General features: G+C 44.5%; 1 protein-coding gene across 4 annotated transcripts in view; it reads left to right on the plus strand.

The window, feature by feature from the left end:
• CRHR2 (corticotropin releasing hormone receptor 2) overlaps nucleotides 1–21,386 on the plus strand; it is a 142,864-nt gene that overhangs the window by 93,092 nt on the left and 28,386 nt on the right. For all 4 annotated transcript variants that reach the window (XM_081970227.1, XM_081970228.1, XM_081970229.1 and 1 more), the window contains 4 exons: nucleotides 9,325–9,442; nucleotides 10,466–10,619; nucleotides 11,995–12,055; nucleotides 16,046–16,118. In XM_081970227.1, coding sequence (XP_081826353.1) covers nucleotides 9,325–9,442; nucleotides 10,466–10,619; nucleotides 11,995–12,055; nucleotides 16,046–16,118 — 406 coding nt within the window. The remainder of the gene's footprint in view (nucleotides 1–9,324; nucleotides 9,443–10,465; nucleotides 10,620–11,994; nucleotides 12,056–16,045; nucleotides 16,119–21,386) is intronic.

A 21,386-nucleotide genomic window follows, 5' to 3' on the forward strand; every position in this document is an offset into this window, starting at 1 on the left:
CTAGCTTAGATTTTTCCTTCCAAAATTCCTCTTCAGTATTTATTTTATTTTTATTCACTTATTAAATTGATTCAAACTGTACAGGTAGACCACATTTGAGCTGCCAGTTTCTGTTGCTAAGCAATACGGTAGTGAGTTTTGCCTCGTTTTATGACTTATTTTGCCACCTTTTTTCAGTGAGTCAATGCATTCAGTTAGTGACACAGTTTTTAAGTGAATCTGGCTTCCCCTTTGAATTTGCAGAAGGCCACAAAAGGGGATCCTTTGACCAGGGAGGGACACTGCAGCCGTCATAAATTTGAATCAGTTGCCAAGCATCTGAATTTTATTCACATGACCGTAGGGATGTTGCAATGGTCGTAAGTGTGAAAAATGATCCCAACGTTAATTTTTTTCAGTACCATTGAAACTTCGGACAGTCACTAAAGGAATGGTTGTAAATCAAGGACTCATCTCACAATCAAGGGACTCTATATATTTTATCACCAACATATATTTTCGTATGTTAATTAAAGATCTAGCTGTTGAGTTCCCGCAACACTAGCTTACTGTTAAGCTTGGTTATGGGTAGTCCTTGACTTATGACCACAATTGAGCCCAAAGTTTATGTTGCTAAGTGAGACATTTGCCCCATTTTACGACTTTTCTGGCTACAGTTGTTAAACGAATCATTGCAGTTGTTAAATTAGTAACCTGGTTGTTAAGTGAATCTGGCTTTCCCCGTTGACTTTGCTTGTCAGAAGGTCGTAAAAGTTGATCACATGACCCCAGGACACTGCAACCGTCATAAATGTGAATCAGTTGCCTGGCATCCAAATTTTGATCATGTGAGCATGGGGATGCTTCAATAGTCGTTGAGTGTGAAAAATGGTCATAAGTCGCTTTTGAACAGTGACTAAGCAAACTTAAAAGCCAAGGATTTCTTGTATTTTGATTTGAGTGGTTGAATGTGTGAACTCATTCCACTGAGCATTTTTTCTCCCTGTTAGGATAATTACAAGCCTTCTCTGGCATTCCATAATGCCATGATATTCATTTAGTTTTTCATTCCGCTCCAAACAGCTTCTTTTAATATCAACCTGACTGGGGAATTCTCAGAATTAAAGTCTACACATCTTGAAGTTGCTAAGGCAGAGAAACATTCAATATAAGCCAGTAGGTTACAAAATGTAGAAATTGCAGAAATCTAAAATACAATAGATTGAAGGAGTTTATCCCTGAATCTTGGGAAACGTAATTTCAATCAATCAGAATAGAATTGGAAGGGACCTTAGAGGTCTTCTAGTCCAATCCCCTGCTCAAGAAGGAGAACCTATACCTATGCTTGGGTGCCAAAAGGGCACATGTGTGCGCAATAGCTTGCCCACACCCATAATACAATGCATGTGCACACAACACCCCCCCCCCCACCCCGGTGCATGCACGCAGACCTCACTGAAGCCTCTGGACTTCTGGTAGCCTCCTGAAGCTTGGGGAGGGCAAAAATGGTCCAACAGGCCTACCAGAAGTTCACTTCCTAACTTCCAGTAGGCCGTTGGGCCCATATTTCCCCATCCACAGGCTCCGGATACTTTTCTGGAACCTGGGGAGGACGAAAAACGACCTCCCTCCCCTCCAGAAGGCTGAAAATTAGTTGACGTAGGGCAGCAATGACAAACCTTTTTTGGCTCGCGTGCCATAAGTGGGGGGAGCGCAGGAGGGTCGTGTACGGGCGTGCTGCACCCATAATGCAATGCACAACACCTCCCCCCCCCATTTTTTGCATGATTTTTTCACCCTCCCCAGGCTCCAGAGGCTTTATTAGGAGCCTGGGGAGGGCAAAAACAGTCTCTTCCACCCACCCCCAAGAGGCCCTCCGGAGGCTTCAGGGACCTTCAGGAGGCTTCCCTGAAGCCTCCGGAGAGCTTAAAGTGGCCCTACGAGCAAACCGGAAGTCCGTTCCTGAACTTCCGGTTTGCCCATAGGGCTGGGTTTTTTTGTGCTCCAGAGGCTACAGGGAAGCTCCTGAAGCCTCCACCTGGGAGGGGGGGGAGGGCAGGGGAGGCTCTTTTTGCCCTCTCCAGGCTCCTACAAAGCCTCTGGAGACTGGGGAGGGTGAAAATGGCTTTTAAAAAGGCTGAACTCAGCTGGCCAGCATGCACCTGCATGCCACTTGTGCCATAAGTGCCAACTGACACGGCAACGCCTTGCGTGCCCTGACAAATGGCTCTGCATGCCACTTGTGCCATAAGTTCGCCATCCCGGACATAGGGCAATGCCTCATGTGCCCTCAGATATGGCTGCATGTGCCACCTGTGCCATAGGTTTGCCATCACGGACCTGTACCCTTTCAGATAGGTCGAGTCTCTTCTTTAAAAACCTCTAGTGATGGAGCACCAACAACTTCTGGTGGCAAGCTGTTCCACTAGTTAATTGTTCTCACTGTTAGGACATTTCTCCTCAATTCCAGGTTGCTTCTCTCCTTGCTTAGTTTCCATCCATTGTTTCTTCTCCTACCTTCAGGTGTTTTGGAGAATACTTTGTGGCAGCCCCTCAAATAATGGAATATTGCTATCATGTCCCCTCTAGTCCTTCTTTTCTCAAGACTGAGCCCTACCCAATTCCTCCAACTGTTCTTCATATGTTTTACTCTACAGGCCTTTAATCATCCTTCTCTAGATCGGGTAATGAGAAGGCAGACACAGGCTTAACGTAACAACAGCTCTTTATTGTAACAAGACAAGTACAATCCAGCAGCAGCTAGGTCTGACAGCAGCCCTTTTATAGGGAGCTGTCAGACCTCTTAGCCAATAGGATTAAACCTCTGTTCCTGCCGGAACAGAGGACCAGACTGAAACTCTGGTAGCTAGAGTGAATATCTAACACCCCTCCCCTCTTGGTTGGGATGTTCCTATTGGTTACAAAATCCCGTAGGTAGGCAGGTCTTTGTCTTACTCTACCAGACCTGTGCAGTTCATTTGGAACCGGTTCTTCCGGCAGGTCGGACAGACCTGTCTGCTCTTCAGCTCTGCTCTGTGGAACCTGCTGGAACTTTTCCCAGGCCGCGGCTGGAGCTTCTGGGATTTGCTCGCTTGGAGCTCGCTGTGGGCCTGCAACAAATTCAGATAAGTTTCCCGGTACCCTCGGATTTGAGCTGGGCTGTAGAAGGAGTGAGCGTTTGCTCCTTTTGCGTAGGGCTTTGGTTGATTTGTTCAGGAGTTTCGTCTGGTGTCCTAAGATTGGAGTGGGAGAGGCGACCATGGAGTTGGTCAACAAGCCTCCTCCAATTTCTACCATCCTCCAGCTCTAACAGATAAGAGCGAGGCCTGGTGATGCCTATCACCGTGGCAGGGATCCACAGAGTGCCCTCGGCGTAGTTGTGGGCGTATTCTGAGTCTCCTACGCTAAAGTTTTGAATTTTGCTTGTGGAGTCAGGGGGCGATGTGGCATACTAGTTTGGGTGTAGCCAGTCTAAGTGGGACCTTAGCCGGCGACCCATGAAAAGCTCACAGGGGCTTCTCCCGGTGGTGGCACTTGGCGTGATATGTTGGATTAACAAGTGGTGATCAACCCGTTTGCCAATCACCCGGGCCCATCGTAGTGAGGGCCTCTTTTGCTGATCGCACCATTCGTTCTGCCCGTCCATTTGAGGCCGGATGGAATGGCGCGACCAGGGCATACCTGATTCCCTGACTTGCTAAGTAGGTCTCGAATTGCATGGCCATGAATTGGGGCCCATTGTCTGAGACCAAGATGTCGGACAGGCCATGCGTGGAGAAAAGTCTCTGTAGCACCTTGATGACCGCCTCTGCCGTGGTGGAGGTCATCAGGGCTACTTCTAACCACTTTGAGTATGTGTCCACAACTACAAGGAACATTTGGCCATGAACGGGGCCAGCAAAGTCAATGTGCACCCTAGACTAGGGTGCTTGAGAGTGCTCTCACTCCTTAGCAGGCGCCTCTGGGGGAACTGGTCTGGATTCCTGGCATGGAGTGCAGGTAGCCACCCATTCTTCTATCTCCCTGCCCATGTTAGGCCACCATACATAGCTCCTCGCCAAAGACTTCATCCTGACAATTCCAGGATGCCCCACATGTAACGCTTCCAATACTGCCTTGCGCAGTTTGTTTGAAACAACCACCCTGTCCCCACAGTAAACAGCCTTTGATTACCGACAACTCATCACATTTCATTAAAACATTTTAAAATCAGTCCCAACAGGCCCCTTGGGCCACCCCCTCCACACCCAGTTCAAGATTTGCTTGATGGTGGAGTCCTTCACAGAATAACGGGCAACGTCGTTGGACAAGACAGGTCCAGTGTCCAGGCAGTCAATAAGTAGGACCGGTGTCTCGGGAGTAGGGTCAGCAAACAGTTCAGATAGGGGACAGTGACTTAAAGCGTCTGTGTGTCCCAATGTGGAACCAGGGCAGTGGATCAGTTTGTAGGAGTAAGCAGCCAGGAAAACAGTCCACCTGGTCATGCGAGGTGACAGCGACACCGGGGTAGGATGGTCCCCAGCCAGTAGCCCCAACAATGGCTTGTGGTCCATCACAAGTTCGAAATCCTGGCCGTAAAGGTATTCGTGGAACCTTTTAACTCCCGCTACTGCAGCCAAAGCCTCTCAGTCCATTTGGCTGTAGTTTCTTTCCACAGAAGACAAGGTTCTCGAGTAGAAAGCAATGGGGGCTTCTGTGCTGTTTGGCATGCAGTGGCTAAGAACAGCGCCAACACCGAAAGGGGATGCATCGCAGGTTAACACCAACGGCAGGGTCTGGCTGTACTGGAGCAGCAGGGAGTCAGCAGTCAGAAGGCGCTTGACCGCAGTGGATGAAGCGGCCTCGGCTCAGCCCCAGGACCACTTGGCGTTCTTGGCCAGGAGGTGATGCAATGGTTCAGCAACGGTGGCTTTCTGTTTGAGAAAGACGCTGTAGAAATTAAGGAGCCCGAGGAACGTCTGCAGCTCGGCTTAAGTGCGGGGTGTGGGGGCTTCCTGAATGGCTTTTATTTTTTGCGATGTCGGGTGAATCCCAGAGCCATCTATCATGTAAGGAATTCAACCCTTGGTACATTAATTTTACATTTTTCTTTTTTTGAGCCGGAGGCCTTTTTCACGAATTCTGGTCAAAACCATTCTTACCCGTTTTAAAAGTTACGCCTCGTTTCCAGTCGATACCAAGATGTCGTTGAAATAGGGGATGACTCCTGGTATCCCCTGCAAAAGCCATTCCATGACGCTTTGGAACAGTTCAGGGGCGATACTAACTCCAAATTGCAGGCGGTGGCATTTGAATGCACCCCTGTGCGTCACAATGGTTTGAGCCTCCGCTGTGGCGCCATCTACAGGCAACTGCTGGTATGCCTGCGCCATGTCCAATTTGGCAAAATATTTTCCTGGGCCTAGCGAATGTAGTAAGTGCTGTACAATGGGTACAGGGTATGCGCTTTGTTGTAGTGCGTTGTTAATTGTGCATTTATAGTCTGCGCAGATGCGGACTGACCCATTGGGCTTGACCAGGGTCACAATAGGGGTCTCCCAGCGTGCATGATCGACTGGCTCTAGGATTACCTGGCTCACGAGCTTGTCAATTTCCCTATCGATTTTAGGGCGGAGAGCGAAAGGTACTCTCCTGGGCTTAAGCCTGATAGGCGCTATGTTGGGCCCAAGCTAAAAGAGATTGGCGTCCCCACATACTTACCAAGGCCGGGACCGAAGATGTCCTCGAACTCCTTAAAGATGGCCTCAACGCTGTTGTCTTTCACGGAGTTGACTCCGGTCACCTCCAAGCCTAGAGCTTCAAACCAATCGAGCCCCAGGAGGCTCTGCAGGGGTGCTTTGGCCATGGTCACAGCGAGCTTGGTGCAGAACCCTTTGAAGCATACCCGGAAAGTGCCTTGGCCCATGATGGGGACTTGGTTCCCCTGGTAGTCGCGCAGGCTGATGTCTGGGGTGCGAAGGTGATGTTTTTTCTGGCTTGGGATGGCTTGCTTCAGGGTCGACCATGAGATGATCGTTAAAGACGATCCTGTGTCAATTTCAAGCTCGCAGGGAGCGTCCTCAATGAAGTCCGTGACCTTCAGCTATTTTGGCCACCTAGTGCGGCCTTGCCCTTTCGTGGTTTGACAGGTAACCTTTGGTTCTCTCTCTGGGCGCCCTTGTGGTTTTTGCCAGGCCCCTGGGCTGGGCCTCTGTTGGCAGTTTGGAGTGGTTTTTGGCTGCCAAGCGATGGCAGGGAATTAGCTCCGGCACACTGTGGCAATGTGCCCCTTCTTATCGCAACGCTGGTAGGTTGCATCTCGGAAACGACAGGTAGACCGGGCATGGTCTCCTCCGCAGCTAGTGCAAGGCGGCAAACGCGAGTTGAATTTCTGCGCTGGCTTCGTGCGGCTACTGCACATGCAGTAGCTGTCATCTTCTTCGCTGACAGAGGGTTCTTGTTCTGCAGCCTCGTGATGGATGCGTGTTTGCTTCTGTGCGGCTTGTGGCACCTTATGTTGACGCTGCAAGGCTTCTGTAGACTTGTCTGCGGATTCGGCACTCTGACCTCATCAAGTGCGATCTGCAGAGACATGTTTGATTTGGCAAGCAAATGTGTCTGCAGATTAATGTCCCACACGCCGCAGATGATGCAGTCTAATATTAAGTCGTCCAGGTCACGGAACTCGCAATAAGTCGCCGCCTTTCGCAATGCCGCCACATATTGATTGATGGATTCGCCTTCCTTCTGATTTCTCATGTTGAATTTGTGGCGGCGAACGTGCCTCGGTGGCTTGGGGACATAGTGGGTCTTCAGGGTCTGCTGGAACGCCGCCCAAGGAACCGCTTGGAGTGGAGTTGGCTCCGATAAGTCCTTTGCGGTTTCGAAGACCTCTCTGCCACAGTACCGCAGGAAGAGGTTCTTTTTTTGGGTGTCTAGGACGCCCATGAGGTCGTTTGCCTCAAGGAAGCATTCGAACTGTAACATGTACGATTCCCAGTGTTCGACCACCGGATCATACAGAGTTAGTGGGCTGTGCATGGCCATTCTTGGCTGAGGCAATTCGATTTTGCCACTCAAAATGGTAGCTCGATGCTGCGCCAAAACCCCGGGCTGGATCTACTTGCTGGATGTCTCATTGTTCAGTTATTCGCCTATCTGCCTCTCAATCCCAACTTCATCGCCAGTGTTAGATCGGGTAATGAGAAGGCAGACACAGGCTTAACGTAACAACAGCTCTTTATTATAACAAGACAAGTATGTACAATCCACCAGCAGCTAGGTCTGACAGCAGCCCTTTTATAGGGAGCTGTCAGACCTCTTAGCCAATAGGATTAAACCTCTGTTCCCGCCGGAACAGAGGACCAGAGAGGAAACTCTGGTAGCTAGAGTGAATATCTAACAGTACTGTTTCCAAAATGAATTAATACCTAGAGTTTATTCTAATTTTTTTCTTTCTCCTTCTCATTCCTTCTGATGTTGCATGTTTCACTTATTCTTCTTTAACTTTCATTAACAATTAGCGCTTATTTGTGTCTTTCTCATCCTTCTAGATTGCCCATGTATCATTTATTCTCTGCCAAGATCAATAAAGATAGCTGATTTCACTTCAGCTATGCGGCTTTGAACCTTAAGAGTGCCGTTGCATTTATAAACCTGCTTTAAAATGTGCTTCCCAATCCACCAGCAGTATTCAGAACAATTTATCCACGGTTTGTATCACCGGAGAAACGTTAAAAACATCATTAGAATACAATTTTGGAGTCCCCGTGATCATATCAGTCATAATATGCCGCTCGCTGTGATGATACACACAAGCTGAGCGTTTGCCATTTTAGTTTCATTGCAACATAAATTTTTGTTCTAAAATACTCTTGTCACTGCTGGAGCTGTTCTAAATATCGAGCCCTGTGAATAGAAGAGACGTTCCCCTCCTTTGTTGGAAAAAAGATTGAACAAAAATAAAATAAAAAAGATATTGAGATTCTAGAACAGGGGTGTCAAACTTGATTTCATTGAGGGACACATCAGGGTTGAGTTTGACCTGAGTATGTGTGTGTGTGGCTGGGGAGGGCGTGGCCAGCTTGACATCACTTGTGTTAGGAGCACCTATGGTGACCCAAGTGCTCTGCCAGAGAAAACGGAGATCGGAAGGGCCGCTCTCCCGAGCTCTTTTTCACCGGCAGAGGGTTGCAGGAGCCATCGCAGCCGAAAACAGAGCTCGGGAGCCCCCTGTGCGATCCTCCCAAGCTCCATTTTTGCTGGCAGAGGCACCGCAGGCTGGTCCTTTGTTATTTCCAGGGCAGCATGTGGACGAGGTTTAAGGACCCCGTGGGCCGGATGTGGCCCTCAGGCCTTCAGTTTGACACCCCTGCTCTTGAAAGAGTACAAAGAAAATCAAGAAAAATTATTATGAGACCATATGAGAAACGGTTGCAGGAATTGAGCAATGCTCGTTTAATGAAAAGCAGGACTAAGGGTGACGATATAGGACTCTTCCAATATTTGAGGGATTGCCACAAAGAAGAGGAGGCCAACTTCTTGACAACGCGCGGAAACTTAATCAAGGAGAGAAACCATTTTAGAATTAAGGAGAAACTTCCTGGCAGCGAGAACAATTAATCAGTAGAAGGACTTGCCTCCAGAAGTTGTAAATGCTCCAATCCTGGAAAATTTTAAAAAGAGATTGAACAACCATTGGTCTGAAATGGTTCAGCGCAGTGGTGGCTAACCTTTTTGTCACCAAGTGCCGAAAGTGTGCCCACGCCCAAAATGCAATACACGCACAACACCCCCCCCCCTCATGTGACACTGTAGCCCTGTGAATGTGTGTGTGACATCCCCATGCCCCATTTTGGGCCTAGCAGGCCTCCCTGAAGCCTCCTGGGACCACAAATGGGGCACAGGGGGGGTCTGCTGCACCTCACTCATGCTTCTTTGGCACTCCCTGGCGAATGCGTGGCGCAGACCCGAAAATCAGCTGGCCGACGGGAGGCACGCACGCACGCACGGCGGAGCTGAGCTGGGGTAACAGCGCGCGTGCCCGCCAAGAGGGCTCCACGTGCCATAGGTTTTCCATTACAGGTTTAGGGTTTCCTGCTTAAGCAGAAGGTGGGACTGGTCCCTTCCAACTCTGTTATTCTGTGAAAATGTCAAAACATCCTCTGTGAAATATTTATCTACTTCAGAGTGACAATCCATGCCCTCTGGAGTGAAGGAAAGGTAATTTTGCTGGAGTTGTAGAGCAGAGCCTTCTCCCTGTGGCAGCCATTTTCTTGGCTGAATGCTTCAGGATTCCACAGAGCGTACTCAGATGAATAAAACCAATCTAAATATATATCTATATCTATATATTTGCCGTTTTAGGAGTATCCGATGCCTCCGCAACATTATCCACTGGAACCTGATCACAACTTTCATCCTGAGGAACATGATGTGGTTCGTTCTGCAAACAATTGACCACAATATCCATGAGAGCAATGAGGTACTTCCTCCTCAAGAGATATGGCAGAAATTCGAGTACAGGTAGTCCTTGACTTGCAACCATCCATTTAGCGACTGTTCAAAATTACAGCAGCACTGACAAAAAGTGATGTGCAGCTGCTCCTCGCACTTACAACCATCGGAGCCTCCCCATCAAAATTGGGTTGCTTAGCAACCTGCATATGTCCATCATGGTTTCCGCATCCTGTGATTTGTTCATGTGGTTGTCATTCTTGCCGTCATTGGGGGTGGGGGAAGCTGGGTTCGCTTAATGACCGCATGAGTCATTTAGCAACTGCAGTCATTTGCTTGACAACTGTGGCAGGAAAGGTTGTAAAATGGGGTGGAACTCCTTTAACTTGTTTGCCGATGAAAATTCTGGTCAAATTCTGGTCATAAAACAAGGATTGCCTGTAGTTGCCTTATGTTGCATGTTGTTAAATCAGTCACAATCAAAGGGTAAAAGAAAACTGCAGAGCATTGGGTGCAAGCAGTCCTCAATTTACAACAGTTCGTTTAGTGACTGTTCAAACACTAAAAGAAGTGACTTATGACCGCTTTTCATATTTGCGACCATTATAGTATCCCCATGGTCACATGATCAAAATTCAGACTCTTGGCAACTGGCATGTGTTAAATTCATATTTTACTGCCAAAGAAATAAAGGGAAACAGCATGCTCCTCCCCATATTTGGGTAGATTAGGTTGCCCTGGTAGAAAAAACACTCAACTGGCACGTACTTATGACGGTTGCAATGCCCCGGGATCATGCGATCCCCTTTTGCGACCACCTGATAAGCAAAATCAACGGGGAAGCCAGATTCCCTTAACAACTGTGCGACTAATTTAACAGCTGCATTCACTTCACAACTCTGTCAAAAAAAAAGGCCATAAAATGGGGCAAGGCTCACTTAGCGACAGAAATTTTGGGCTCGGTTGTGGTCATAAGTCAAGGACTTCCTGAACAAACATATGAACACCATAGGGTACAAATGAACTAAAATATGTACCTATCTTCCAACAGCTTTGGTGCCGGTGTATCACAGCCATCTTCAACTACTTTGTGGTGACCAATTTCTTCTGGATGTTTGTGGAAGGTTGTTACCTCCACACGGCCATTGTGATGACCTACTCCACAGACAAGCTGAGGAAATGGATTTTTCTCTTCATCGGCTGGTGTAAGCCACCTGAGAGCACGCAACGTACTTCCCGTGTGGCGTTTGGGAGTTTCATTGTTAGCCAGGCGTTTCCTCAGTAATGTACGAAATTAAGGAACAACAGACCCGGGAGGGATCTTGGAGATCCTCTAGTCCAGCCCCTGCTCAAGCAGGAGATCCTGTTTGATGATCAGGGTAGCAACAAGGCAGAAAGAGAGGGGCTAGTTATGCATCTGAGCTTCTACCTTTACTGAGGTCAGAGGGGGTATCTCAAAAATTTGTTGTGGTCTAGCAATATCACTTGTGGGAGGGAGAGGGGGGAAGGAGGAAAAGGAAGGAAGGAAGGAAACTATTACATATTAAACAAACTATGCCCTTGTTTCAGAGATATTTCCTTACAGGAAGAAGGAAGGAAGGAAACGATTACATATTAGACAAACTATGCCCTTGTTAGGTCATTGTTTAACAGATATTTCCTGGAAGGAAGGAAGGAAGGAAGGAAGGAAGGAAGGAAGGAAGGAAGGAAGGAAGGAAGGAAGGAAGGAAGGAAGGAAACTATTACATATTAAACAAACTATGCCCTTGTTAGGTTGTTGTTTCAGAAATATTTCCTTACAGGAAGGAAGGAAGGAAGGAAGGAAGGAAGGAAGGAAGGAAGGAAGGAAGGAAGGAAGGAAGGAAGGAAGGAAGGAAGGAAACTATTACATATTAGACACACTATGCCCTTGTTAGATCATTACTTCAGAGATATTTCCTTACAGGAAGGATGGATGGAAGAAAGGAAGGAAGGAAATGAAACTATGACATATTAGACAAACTATGCCCTTGTTAGATCATTGTTTAACAGATATTTCCTGGAAGGAAGGAAGGAAGGAAGGAAGGAAGGAAGGAAGGAAGGAAGGAAGGAAGGAAGGAAGGAAGGAAGGAAATGAAACTATGACATATTAGACAAACTATGCCCTTGTTAGACCATTATTTCAGAGATATTTCCTTACAGGAAGGAAGGAAGGAAGGAAGGAAGGAAGGAAGGAAGGAAGGAAGGAAGGAAGGAAGGAAGGAAGGAAGTGGGAGAGAGGCAGGTTGGGAGCGAGCAAGTAAGGAAAATGGAATGTTTTCATGAGTAGATGGATGGATGGATAGGAAGATGTACAGCAAAGTTTTTCTAAATGGATGGATAGATTGAAGCAAATGTCTAAAAGGGTCCATAAAACTAACATTATTCTAGTATTTTCGGGAAAACAAATCTTTGATGTAGCTCATCTCTGCTCCTTCAGACTTCTGAAAAGGTTCCATTATAGTGGTGAATTTGTGACAATTCTTGCTCCTTTTCTTCCAAGCTTTGAAGGAGCCTCTTAGAACTTCCATTCTGTTTTTTCCCCCTGTTTTTTTCTTGTAGGTATTCCTTGCCCCATTATCATTGCCTGGGCTGTCTGCAAGCTTTATTATGAAAATGAGCAGTAAGTATAAAAATGATTCAACTCACTCCCTGATTTTCTGCAAGCAACAGATCAGCAAAAATGAGGTTTGCATCAGGATAATGTATCAGGCCCGTGATGGCAAACCTATGGCATGCCCTCTCTACGGGCATGCGAGCCATCAGCCCAGGCCAGCTCCGCTGCACAAATTACTACCGAAATTACTATTTTTGGGGGTGGGGGGAAGACTCTTGTGGTCTCAGAGGGCTTCATGTTTGCTTCAGGATCCTGGGAGAAAGGTGGGATAAAAAAAACATACAATGAGTTCAAATTGACCCAAGAATCCTTCATGTCCTTTACTTATGACCAGGGTTTTCATTGCTAAGCAAGGCGTTGTTAAAGAATAACACTTATACTCTGACCTTTTTTTTTTCTTTTTTTGCTACGGTTGTTAAGCAAATCACCAAAATTGTTAAGTGAATCATACAGTCGATAAATAAATTCACTTTGCCTGTCAAAAGCCAGCTGGGAAGGTCATAAGTGGAGCTCAAGTGACCTGGGAATATGCAACGGTTATAACAAATACATGGCAATTGCCAATACTTGAATTTTGATCACGGAGTACAAAAAGAATCATTAAGTGCAAGGAACAATTGTAAATCAGTTTTTTCAGGGAGGGAGGGAGGAGGAAGATAGGAGGAAGATACAGAGGAGGAGGGAAAGGAGGAGGAGGAGAAAGAAGATAAGATGGAGAAGGTAGGGAGGAAGAGAAAAAGGAGGAAGAAGAGAAGAGGAGGAGGAAGAGAAGATGGGGAAGATAAGAAGGAGGGGGAGGAAGAGAAAAGACAGAGGAGGAGAAAAAGAAGATGGAGAAGATAGGAGAAGAAAGGGGGGAGAAAGAAGATAAGATGGAGAAGGTAGGGAGGAAGAGGAAAAGGAGGAAGAGGAAAGGGAGAAAAGGAGGAGGAGGAGAAAAAGAAGATAAGAGAAGATAGGGAGGAGGGGGAGTTAAGAAGATGGAGGAGATAGGGAGGAGAAGGAAGGGGAGGAGAAAGAAGATAATATGCAGAAGATAGGGATGAAGAGAAAAGATGAGAAGAATAAGATGGAAAAGATATGGAGGAGAAGGAGAAGAGGTAGAAAAGGAGGGGGGAAGAGAAAGGAAAAGAAGAAAAGAAAAAGAAGGATAGAAACAACCTTCACAATTACCGTATTTTTCGGAGTATAAGACACACCGAAGTATAAGACGCACAAAGGTTTTGAAGAGGATTATTTTTTTAAAAAAAGTAGGTAGGTAGATAGAGGGATAGAGAGGGAGAGAAAGAGAGAAATACAGTAGGTAGGTAGGGGGAGAGAGAGAGAGTAGTTAGGTAGGTAGGTAGATAAAGGGATAGAGAGAGACAAATAGAGAGAGAGAGAGAGAGAGAAATACAGGTAGGGAGAGAGAGACAGTGAGTGTGTAGGTAGGGAGGTAGAGGGATAGAGAGAGAGAGAAATACAGTAGATAGGTAGGTATTTCTGCTGGTACAGCACTTGATCAGTGTAATACTCATCAATCAGTTAAAGAGCTTTCCAAAAGGCGTGGCAGGAAGTTTTTGCACTCTGCAAACCTCCCAAAAATGGCCCGTTTTTCGCAAAAGCGGGCCCGGTTTTTTGTTTTTAAAAAAAAGGTATGAATAGCCTTGGGGGGGGGCTTGCAGAGTGCTCCTGGGCAAGTGGGGGGCCCAAAATGAGCAAAAGCAGCCTGTTTTTAGCGAAAAGGGCCTGTTTTTTGTCAAAAAAAAATGCATGCATAGCTTTATGGAGCTTGCTAGGGGGGGCAAAAAACAGCCCGATTTTTGCTCATTTCTGCCCTCCCCAGCCCCCAGGAGCTCTCTGAAAGCCTCCATAAGGCTATGCACGGCCATTTTGGTGAAGGGGGCGGAGCTTCGGGAGGCGAAAAATGATGTATTCGGTGTATAAGACGCACCCAGTTTTTCAGCCTCTTTTTTGAGGAAAAAAGGTGCGCCTTATACTTTGAAAAATACAGTAGGATCAAAATAAGGCTTCTTCCACATAAGCTACAATGAAAGTCTCTGTCGTACGGCATGCCATAGTTACTTGACGATGCTCTGAGCTTGATGGACAGAAGGCAGGTAGGAAGCCGAATGTGGTACATCAACCCTCCATCCTGCCTCTTCAGAGTTTGCTGAGGATCAGAGGGGGGGGTGGGAAATAATTGACAGGTGCCTTGGATTCTGCGAGGTGCATATAAAGCAACAGTGGAGGTTGGAACAGAAGTGAAGTATAAGGCGACTGGATCTGCTAAAAGAGGGCATCCATCATCGTCATTTGCATAATTAAGCTGAAAAGCAAAACAAATCCCAGCATTCCAAAGGCATAACTGAGAATCATTCCTATAGGAACACCACAACTTTTCATATCTTTTATTTGATGTATATGGGGTTTATGAAGGGACGCGGTGGTTAAGACGCTGAGGTTGTCGACGCTGAGGAAGGTCAGCAGTTTGGCAGTTCGAATCCCTAGCGCCACATAACAGAGTGAGCTCCCGTTATATGTCCCAGCTTCTGCCAACCTAGCAGTTCCAAAGCATGTAAAAATGCAAGTAGAAAAATTGGCACCACCTTTGGTGGGAAGGTAACAGCGTTCCGTGCATCTTCAGTGTTGAGTCATGCCGGCCACATGACTACGGAGACGTCTTCAGAAAGCACTGGCTCTTCGGCTTTGGAACGGAGATGAGCACCGCCCCCCTAGAGTTGGGAACAACTATCATATATGTGCGAGGGGAACCTTTATCTCTATGGGGTTTATACAGGTAGTAGTCCTCAACTTATGGCCCAACATTCCTGTTGCTAAATCCGTACAGGTAGTCCTTAAGATTTGTTAAGTTTGTCCCATTTTATGCCCTTTCTCACCACTGTTGTCAAGTGAATCACTGCAGCTGTTAACTTAGTCAAACTGCTGTGAAATGAATCTGGCTTCCCCATTGACGTCGCTTGTCAGGAGGTCACATGATCCCAGGACGCTGTAACCGTTGTAAATACGAGTCAGTTTCCAAGCATCTGAATTTTGATCATGTGACCATGAAGTCATAAGTGTGAAAAATGGTCCTAAATCACTTTTTGCAGTGCCGCTGTAACTTTGAATGGTCACTAAATGAACAGTTGTAAGTTGTGGGCTGGCTGTACTAGCTCATACATCCATACAGCTAATCCTCGACGTTTTGGGCACTCAGGAACTAGCCCACATTTACTGCCATTTACAGAATCCTGCGGCCACATAAACGGTATAGGATTTTGCCAGAAAAGCCATTTGTAGTCATTTGGCTTCACTTAACAATCCTGGCTTTAGTTTGACGACCAACACAAAAAATGTTGTAAAATTGGGTCGGTCACAGGATGACCCATTTAATAGCCAACTTGACTTACATCATAATTCCACATTCAATTACAGTCATAAGTTAAGGACTACCCATATATATAAAGCAGGAAATAACAGGGATAAAAGACCCTCCGGGTGACTGTTCTGTTAAGATACAGCCTGTTATGCCTCAAAATGGCTTCTACTGTACTGCCGTAAAAATGGCGTCTACTGTACAGGGCAATGGAGTTGCCATGGTAACAGCTTCACAGAGCTCCATAAGGGGGTTCCCTCTGTTAATGTGGAAAATCCAACATTAGAAATTACATTTGGTCCAGGACTATTTTTGAGGACAAATGTATGGATTAGAATAAATAAATAACAGGGTAACGTCGGTTTATCAGCTAGTAGAATTTAAATTACAGCATTCAATATGTTTCCCCTGTGCTCCTTTCTGTCCTCACCAAACATCCTTGCTATCGCTATGCTTATTCTCTGCTTCCTATATTTTTCTCTTTTTCATCATTTCATCAGCTCCATCCAAACACAGCCCTCTCTCTCAAGCTTCCCCTCCATCTCGTCTCTTCCACTCTTCTTTCGTCAATTTGTTTTTTCCCCTTCACTGTTTTTCATTCTCCTTATATTTCCTTAATACATGATATCTATTTTCAGGTGCTGGTTTGGAAAAGAACCGGGGAAATACATAGATTACATCTATCAAGGACCAGTGATTCTTGTTCTGCTGGTAAGAACTTTACTCTGGAGTTTTTTATGCAGCTGTGCAGAATTTACCCCATCTCAAATTTTTACTTGAAAGTAAGATGATTTGGTTTACTGAGCGGCAGGGAATGCAGTTTTTCTCAACCTTCGCCATTTGAAGATGGGTGGACTTCAACTCTCCAGAAGATAGGCTTAAGATACAGAAGGATCTTGACAAACTTGAACATTGGGCACTATCTAATAAAATGAAATTCAATGGTGAAAAGAGTAAGGTTCTACATTTAGGCAACAAAAACGGAATGCACAGGTACAGTATAGGTGATACCATACTCAGTAGTAGTAACTGTGAAAGGGATCTTGGAGTCCTAGTGGACAACCATTTAAATATGAGCCAGCAGTGTGCAGCAGCTGCCAAAAAAGCCAACACAGTTCTAGGCTGCATCAACAGAGGGATAGAATCAAGATCACGTGAAGTGTTAATACCACTTTATAATGCCTTGGTAAGGCCACACTTGGAATACTCCATCCAGTTTTGGTTGCCATGATGTAAAAAAGATGTGGAGACTCTAGAAAGAGTGCAGAGAAGAGCAACAAAGATGATTAGGGGACTGGAGACTAAAACATATGAAGAACGGTTGCAGGAACTGGGTATGTTTAGCTTAAGAGAAAGAAGGACTAGGGGAGACATGATAGCATTATTCCAATATCTCAGAGGTTGCCACAAAGAAGAGGGAGTCAAACTATTCTCCAAAGCACCTGAGGGTAGAACAAGAAGCAATGGGTGGAAACTAATCAAGGAGAGAAGCAATTTAGAACTGAGGAGGAATTTCCTGACAGTGAGAACAATTAATCAGTGGAACAGCTTGCCTCCAGAAGTTGTGAATGCCCCAACACTGGAAGTCTTTAAGAAGATGTTGGATAGCTATTTGTCTGAAACGGTATAGGGTTTCCTGCCTAGGCAGGGGGTTGGACTAGAAGACCTCCAAGGTCCCTTCCAACTCTACTATTGTATTGTATTGTATTGAATTCCGCAGGCAGCATACCAGCAGAGTTCTGGGAGTTGAAGTCCACATAGGTTAGCTGGGGAATTCTGGGAGTTGAAGTCCATTTTCTACAGAAGTTTTGGTAATCACTGAGACCTAATCAACTGATCTCGGGCTTCATCCTTAAAGCAGCCATCTTTCCCTCAAGCCAGTGAGTAAACAGGAAATAAAAGCTTCCATCTGTTGGTTTGACACCCAAATTTAAGGAGCAAATTTTCCTGTCCTTTGGAAACGGGAAACACAGAAATACATTTTAATTGTTTTCTATTTGCCTTTTTACAGTTTGTGAGCCTCTCAGAGTCACCTTATCGGGGAGATCGGTGGCATATGGATTAAATAAATATATAGAAATAATTTTAACAGAATAACAAAGTTGGAAGGGACCTTGGAGGCCTTCTAGTCCAACCCCCTGCTCAAGCAGGAAAACCTATACCATTCCAGACAGATGGCTGTCTAATTTCTTCTTAAAAATCTTCAGTGATGGAGGTCCCACAACGTCTGAAAGCAATTCCACTGGTTAATTGTTCTCAGTGTCAGGCACCACAATTTTGAGAGGAACTTCAAGGTTTGGGGGGAAAGCACGGCACGCAAGGAGGAGACTCTATGGCAAGAGGCAGGTTTTCCTTTAATAGGGCTTTCAGTTAGGACAGGTAGAGGAAAAAGGACACTGCGCTAGGAGGAGACTCTATGGTGAGGAAACCCGACTTCCAGTTGGCTTCAGAATCGAACGGGAGGCAGCTTCCAGTTAGGAACTTTGTGGTTCTTTGAGTGTTTAAGGTTGCCGACCCCTCAACTCGACATAACCAATTACTGCAATTATTCTTTGTGTATTTTAGCCTCCAGTCCCCTGATCATCTTTGTTGCTCTTCTCTGTACTCTTTCTAGAATCTACATCTTTTTTTTTATAACATGGCAACCAAAACTGGGTGTAATATTCCAAGTGTGGTCTTACCAAGGCATTGAAATGGGATTAATACCTCACATCATCTTGATTATATCTGTCTGTTAATGCAGCTCAGGTTTGCATTGGCGTTTTTTGTTTTGCTTTTCCTCTCCTGGCCCAAAAAATTATCCTGGAAAATTCCAGTGTCTCTGTCTCCCAAAGTTTCTTCAAGTTTCCTTCTTTATGCAATTGAGGTTCATCCCCCTCCTCCCCCTCATATCTTTTATAATAATAATACAATAATACAATAGTAGAGTTGGAAGGGACCTTGGAGGTCTTCTAGTCCAACCCCCTGCCTAGGCAGGAAACCCTGTACAGTTCCAGACAAATGGCTATCCAACATCTTCTTTTTTTTTTTTTTTTTTTTTTTATTAAAAGAGTTTTGTACAAACAAATTTTCCCCCTTTTCACCCCCCCCCCTCCATACAATATAAATCTCATACAAGTGCTATACCCCCCCGCAAAAATTCACATTCAAATATTATACCAAACACTTTACCCCCTCCCCACCCCCCATCTTAAAATAGATTACTCATAACCCCTCTCCTCCCAACAAAAACTATAGAGATTAGTCTTAAATTAATAATAACACATTGATCATTTTCTAAGCTAATTTAACATCTATAACTCTTAATATAAATTTCTCCTAGCCTAACAATGTTTCATTAGTCCCATCTTCTAATTTATTCATACATATATATTGCCCCACCCTCCACCCTAACCCTCCCCCACCTCCCGCACAAACCCACCCCCCTGACTTCCGCTGTATACCACTCTAATAATTCCAAACATCCCATATACTATTTACTCTGATCATCTACGGTCTAAACATTCTTACCTAAAGGCTAGATAATAACTCCTAGTCTGGTATTTATTCTGTATATAATCAATCCATTTTGCCCATTCCTGTGTGTAATCCTCCTGTTTCTGAGCTTTTAAGAAAGCTGAAATTTTTGCCATTTCAGCGAACCCCGCCACCTTCTGAATCCATTGATCAATTGTTGGCAAAAAATCTTTTTTCCAATGTTGCGCAATCAACAACCTAGCTGCTGTAACCATATACAAGGCCAATTTTGTTTCCCCTTTGGTAAAATCCTTAACTATACCCAATAAAAACATTTGTGGAGTGAATTGTATTCTTTTCTTAAATACATTCTGCATAACCCACCATATTTTTATCCAAAAAGCTTTAACCTTGTTGCAAGTCCACCATACATGAAAAAAGGTAGCATCTAGACACCCGCATCTCCAACATTTTGGTTGAACATTTGGGTACATGCATGATAATTTTTTAGGATCTAAATACCATCTGTAAAACATTTTATAAAAATTCTCCCTTAAATTCTGTGACTGTGTAAATTTAACATTCTGAACCCATATTTTTTCCCACGTTTCCAACATAACCACTTCCCCAAAATTCTGAGCCCATTTAATCATACAATCCTTAACCAATTCACTTTCTGAGTCTCTTTCTAACAGTACATTATATATTCTTTTAACTTGTTTTGGACCAGTCTCTTTTATCTGCTTAATCAGTTCCACTTCTTTATCCATAAAGCCGACCCTGCGATCTTCTTCCCATCTCTTCTGAAGCTGTATGTAATGTAACCAATTTAAAGTAATTCCTTCTTCCAACAGCTGTTCCAAAGTTTTTAACTTCCATTCGCCCCCATCAGCAATAAGCACATCTTTATATAAACAACCCCCGAGTGACTTAATATTCATAATCCCCATGGTGTCTGCAAGATCCAACCAAAGCGGTATTTTATAATCCCAATTGGGCCGGTGCTTCTTCCATATTCTCATCAAGGCACTACGGAGAACATGGTTGTTGAACACTTTATCCACCCTGTCTTCATAAAAAAGATATGCATGCCATCCCAGAACAAGATCATGGCCTTCTATATTGAGCAATTCCATTTTTGTTTTCCCAAACCAATCTGCTACATGCGTTAATACCGCAGCTTCATAATACAATCGAAGGTTTGGGAGTCTGAGGCCACCTCTTTCACGTGTATCTTGCATAATCTTCATCTTTACTCTCGGTTTTTTCTCCTTCCAAACAAATTTATTTAATGTTGTTTGCCAATTTAACAAGGTTTTATCTGACTTGAGCACCGGAATCATCTGGAATAGAAAGATAAATCTAGGTAGAATGTTCATTTTAATTGCTGAGATCCTTCCAAGCAAAGACAATTGTAACTTTTTCCACGCTTCAAGATCTTTCTGTATCTTTTGCCACAACACTTCATAGTTATTTGAGAAAAGTTTTGTGTTTGATTCTGAAATTTGTATTCCTAAATATTTAACTTTAGAAACTATTTCAAAACCTGCTAAACTTACAAGTCTCTTTCTTTGAGTCTCTGTCATGTTTTTAACCATCATTTTCGTTTTGTTTTGATTTAGTCTAAACCCAGACACCATGCCAAATTCTATTATGATATTTTTCATCTGGATTATTGATTTCAAAGGATGTGAAAGGGTAACAACCAGATCATCGGCGAATGCTCTAGTTCTGTATTCCTTTTGCCTGATAGCTATGCCATCTAAGGATTTTGAGTCGCGAATTGCGTTCAACAAGACTTCCAAAGTTAAAATAAATAACAATGGGGATAATGGGCAACCTTGTCTTGTGCCTTTTTGTATCTCGAAAGTTGTTGACAAATTTCCATTAATAATAAGTTGTGCATTTTGTTGCTGATAAATTGCTCCAATCGCCTGCCGCAATCGTGGTCCCATATCCATCTTTTCCAAAGTCTTGGTTAGAAAGTTCCAATTCACTCGATCGAAGGCCTTCTCTGCATCCAAGAAAACCAGCACTGCAGAGATCTGCTTATTCTTATCAAGATAGTCAATTAAATCTATGAGTTGCCTTACATTCTCCTTCATATGTCTGCCTTCAATAAATCCTGCTTGATCATGATGAATAATCTCTTGAATAACCGGCATCAATCTGTTGGCTAATACTTTAGCAAATATTTTATAATCTGTGTTCAGAAGAGATATCGGCCTGTAATCCTCTGGTTTCTTAGGGCCCTCTTTATCTTTAGGTATCAATGAGATAAAAGCCGCTTTCCATGAGAGAGGTATTTTACCTCCTTGTTGTATATTACAAAATAGTTGTGTAAGATATTCAATCATTTCCAGTTGTAAAGTTTTATAATACATTGCAGTCAAACCATCAGTCCCTGGAGCCTTAGCTAATTTAAGTTGATTTATAACTAAAGTGATCTCATCAGCGGTTATAAGACGTTCCAAATTTGCCTTTTGAAGCACAGAAATTTTTGCAACCCTTTTTCCTTCCAAA

Source organism: Natrix helvetica (assembly GCF_964273705.1).
Source record: "Natrix helvetica genome assembly, chromosome: Z".
Classification (NCBI taxonomy): Eukaryota; Metazoa; Chordata; class Lepidosauria; order Squamata; family Natricidae; genus Natrix; species Natrix helvetica.